This window comes from Chrysochloris asiatica, unplaced genomic scaffold (assembly GCF_000296735.1).
Source record: "Chrysochloris asiatica unplaced genomic scaffold, ChrAsi1.0 scaffold00319, whole genome shotgun sequence".
Classification (NCBI taxonomy): domain Eukaryota; kingdom Metazoa; phylum Chordata; class Mammalia; order Afrosoricida; family Chrysochloridae; genus Chrysochloris; species Chrysochloris asiatica.
The window spans coordinates 307,481-311,397 of NW_006408837.1; the positions used below are offsets into that span (position 1 = coordinate 307,481).

The following is a 3,917-nucleotide window of genomic DNA, read 5'->3' on the forward strand; positions in this document are numbered from 1 at the left end:
GATTCCAGAAAACAACTTTATTTGTTGGAAATCCCTTTGAGGCACCAGCTTGCCCAGATACAGCATATGTGGGTCTGGGGGTTGTGCTAACATCGGTGGACAGGCCGTACAGTTTGGTAACCAGCTTTGTTTTCGGTTAGCTCCTGGCTGCTTACGGTTCCTAACAGGGCAGGGAGAGGCCGAAGTGGTCATCGGAGATGAAGACAGGCAGCCAGTCTGTCCAGAGGCACAGTAAGTGACTGCAGACCAGTTCACGCAGCAACTAGGCCTCCTTGACCACGCCGACCAGGGCGGGCCGTAGTGTGCGCCCGTGCAGCTTGTAACCCACTTTGCTGACCAGTGCCACCGTGCCCGGCTCCTTGCCCTCCACCGGTGCGTGGAACAAGGCCTCGTGCTCATAGGGGTCAAACTTGGCCCCGACAGGGTCCAGCCTGAGCAAGCCGTGCTTCATGAACACTTTCTGAATCTGGACCTCGGTCATGACCAGGCCTTCATAGAGGCTCTTGAGGTGAGGGTTGTCCTCGCGGACCTCGTCCAACGGGACGCTCTGTGTGGCCTTTTCCAGGATGTCCGCCACCTCCAGCAAGTCTTTGCAGAAGCCCTGGATGCCTGTAAGAGGGGAGGCACGAGCCACACAGTAGGTTGGCCTGGGGGGTCTCTGGCCCAACAAAAGTGACCCCCGAGCCACCTGAGGGCAGAGCCGTGGGGGAGGGAGGACCTTGGCTCTGAGAGCCGGGCAGAGGAAGAGCGCCCCCCAAGGAGGAAACTGAGCACCTGCCCTACAGTTCCCTAATCTCTCGGGTCCCCAATTCTGAGTCCTGAGCTGTTCTTCATCTAGAATGTGAGCCGTCCCAGCTGACTCAGTGGAGCCGGTGGTAGGTGCGCCCAAGCGCTCTAGGCCTCCAGCACCCACTGTGAGATGGGAGGCCACGTGTAGGTGACATAAAGGGAGCCCAGCTAGCGCAGTGGGTCAAGTGTTAGGCTCATAATCACAAGGTCAGCAGTTCAAACCTAGCCGCCCCTCCGTGAGAGAAAGATGAGAGTCTGGGAAACCCTGGAGACTAGCCCACTGTGTCCTCCAAGGGCCCAGGAGCTGGCACACTGGGCTGACAGTGGGTTTGCTGAGGGTGTGTTGTGAAATCAATGTCTGGACTTGTTGGAGTTCTCTGCTTCATGAGGAAGAGTGAGTGTCCTCTTAGTAACACCCCCCCCACACACACTGGTTTCACCACAGGCCCAATGAACAGTACGTGCTCCTCAGCGTGGTTATCTCTAAAGGGGGTTCATCTTGGAGCCCTGCACCACGGCCAGCCAGCCCTGGGGACTTCTGGACACAGTCCTCCCGAGAGCCCTGACCACTGGCAGCACATGTCTAATTACCATAGAGTTTGGCATCCTCCACCAGTTTTTGGCTCCTCTGCCGCAAGTTCTCAGTGTCTGCCAAAGCACGCTTATATTTTTCCTAAAAAAACAAATGAACATGAATAAAAACAGAAGAAATCAGGAAACTGCAGGCCAAGTAAGTCGGGGACTGCCCTAAGCTGTCCATCTACCGATGGGGCAGCAACAGAAGAGAGACTTCAAACGGAGCAATTGCCACCACGTGGGAAGCTGCTGCCATCTGCAGACACACAGGCATGGACCACCGCCCTTGTGGCTGCAGTATCGGCAGCTAAAGGCAGGCAGAGGCTAGCAGAGCAGGTTCCTGAAGTCTGGTATCCCATGGAGTGAAGCCCCCGCCCGCCTGCCAGCCTCTGGTGTTGACACTTCCGTGTGACCACCACTCCTCACGGCCCACTCTTCTGTCCTCTCATCTCCTGAGTCTGCCTAACATCTACTCCGCGTGCTCCAGCCTCACAGCGCGGAAGGATGCCAACATTTGCTTCATGGCGTTCTTCAATCCTTAGAGAACCTGATTTTTATCACATTCCTGACCAGCTGGCAGAATTCACACCTCCTCACTAGCAGCTCGGCTAAGTTTTCAGTTCCACCCCAGCCCCAGCTCAAAGCATCCTGAGGAAACGCTCCTTTGCAGACCTGAATTTTAGCCTTCACAACAATCCATGAAGCACGACAGGATTCTTACGACAGAACCAGAGCCACGAAGACTTGGACAGGTGCCCACAGAAGACACCCAAGTTCAATACTGGGCTCCAAATGCGTCCTAACAGTTCATCAGCTGAATGGCTCTGCTCGGCCCTGCCAGTCATCCTGATGTGGGCCGTGGGGTGATCTGGGTGTGGGGAGCTGGTCTGTCACCTCTCATTTCTGAGCAGGGCACCACTGCCCATTTGCTACTCAGGTCAAAGACGGGCTTGCAGACTTCTCTGCTCTGCGGCAGGTCTCACCGTGGTCTCCTTCAGCTGTTCCTCCAGCCGGACCTTCTCCTCCACCAGCACCTTCTCTGAGGACGGCGGCTCCGCCTTCTGGGTGCTTGCACCGGGGTCCTCCTCCAAGTTCTGACCACTGTTCTTCTGTTTGGTGGCTGTGCACAGAGATCGAGGAGCGGACCTACGGAGAAGCCACGAGTTAGACGTGATTTTCCTAGCTTGCTTGTTACATTTAGATGTCGGGTTTCAGGAAAATGGAATAGGTAGGCTCCCACAGGGGTGGTGACTGCGCCTGGGGGGCCCGGGCTGGAAAACGCGAGGCGAGAACTCTACCACCGCCCCCCACTGGACACAGCGGGAACCTGGTGTGTCCACACACAGCACGATCCCCCACTCCAGACCCCCACGGCCGTGCCCCCGGACACGTTAGGGCTTAAAAGGTGTCAAAGGTACCCGGTGCCTAGCAGGGCCGAATGGGAGGCTTCCTGCCCAGGGACACGGGTGACGCGCGGCGGGGAAGCTCGGGTGCAAACTCCTCCGGACACCCGGACTCTGGGCATTGCCCAGCTGACCGCACGCCCAAGGTCACAGCCATCAGCAGCCACGCTCAGTCCCACGAGCACCGCTTCTCCGCCAGGCCTGGGGCGTGTCGTGCTCGTAGACAGCCATCCCTTTCTTCCGAGGGCGCGCAGGCAGCTCCACAGGGACCCTGCCGGCGACCACTCCTCAGCGCCGACGCGGAAGGTACCAAGTAGCTTGGGAGCCAGGGCGATGCGCCCGGCCGTTTGCTCCCCCGCGGCCCCGTGACCCGAGATGCGGCGGTGGCGGAGGGCCGGCGGGGAAACGCGCCGCTCAGCCTCCGGCCCCCGCGCCGGTCGGCCGCGCTGTCCCGGCGCCGCACGCGAGGAAGGACACTCCTTCCACTCGGGGCCCGCAGACACCCAGCTCGAGGGCCCGCCCGAGGACCCACACCTCTGACCGAGGCTGTGGAGCCCTTACCCAAGAGGCCGCGCCAAGACCGGGAGAACGCGCCGCGCCAGCCCCACGCACCGAGCCGCCATGACGCCCGCCACCACTGCGCACGCGCTTTCGGGCCGCGCAACACGCTCAGATTCCCGTCTGCTTCCACCCACCTACCCAATCAGCCAATCGGCAACCGCAGAGCCTATGATGGATAGACAACCCTCACCAATACTTGAGGGCCGTGGGCGGGGTTTGAGGCCTCAGGCAGGCCAGAAGGTGAAGTGGTGAAAGGTAAAGGGAATAGGGGGTGGAGACACCGTGGGCGGGGCGTAACCGGGGAAGAGCCAATGGGGAGGCAGTACGGAGGCAGGGGTTCCGGCTGTGATACCGCCTACCCCTACTCCACCCCCTGTCCCCTCCCCGGACCCACTAGACCCATTTCACTGGCGTGGAGACTGAGGCGCGTGAGTGACGCACTTCAGACCTTCCCGGTTTCGGGCCGGCGTCCACGTCCGCCTGGCATAAGCTCGGGTCCGAGGCGGGTCCGTGCCGGGTTCTTGCCACGCTCTTGTATCTTCATGAGGAAGATTGACCAGTAGCCATTTCAGGCCTTTTAGGAAGTGG

General features: G+C 59.8%; 1 protein-coding gene across 1 annotated transcript; it reads right to left on the minus strand.

The window, feature by feature from the left end:
* Positions 1-262: 262 nt before the first annotated feature.
* GRPEL1 (GrpE-like 1, mitochondrial (E. coli)) lies at positions 263-3,391 on the minus strand. Its single transcript, XM_006875304.1, has 4 exons — positions 3,330-3,391; positions 2,349-2,511; positions 1,381-1,462; positions 263-609 (listed from the first exon to the last, which is right to left on the minus strand). The coding sequence occupies exons 1-4, from the start codon at positions 3,389-3,391 to the stop codon at positions 263-265; spliced, it is 654 nt and encodes a 217-aa protein (XP_006875366.1).
* Positions 3,392-3,917: the final 526 nt, after the last annotated feature.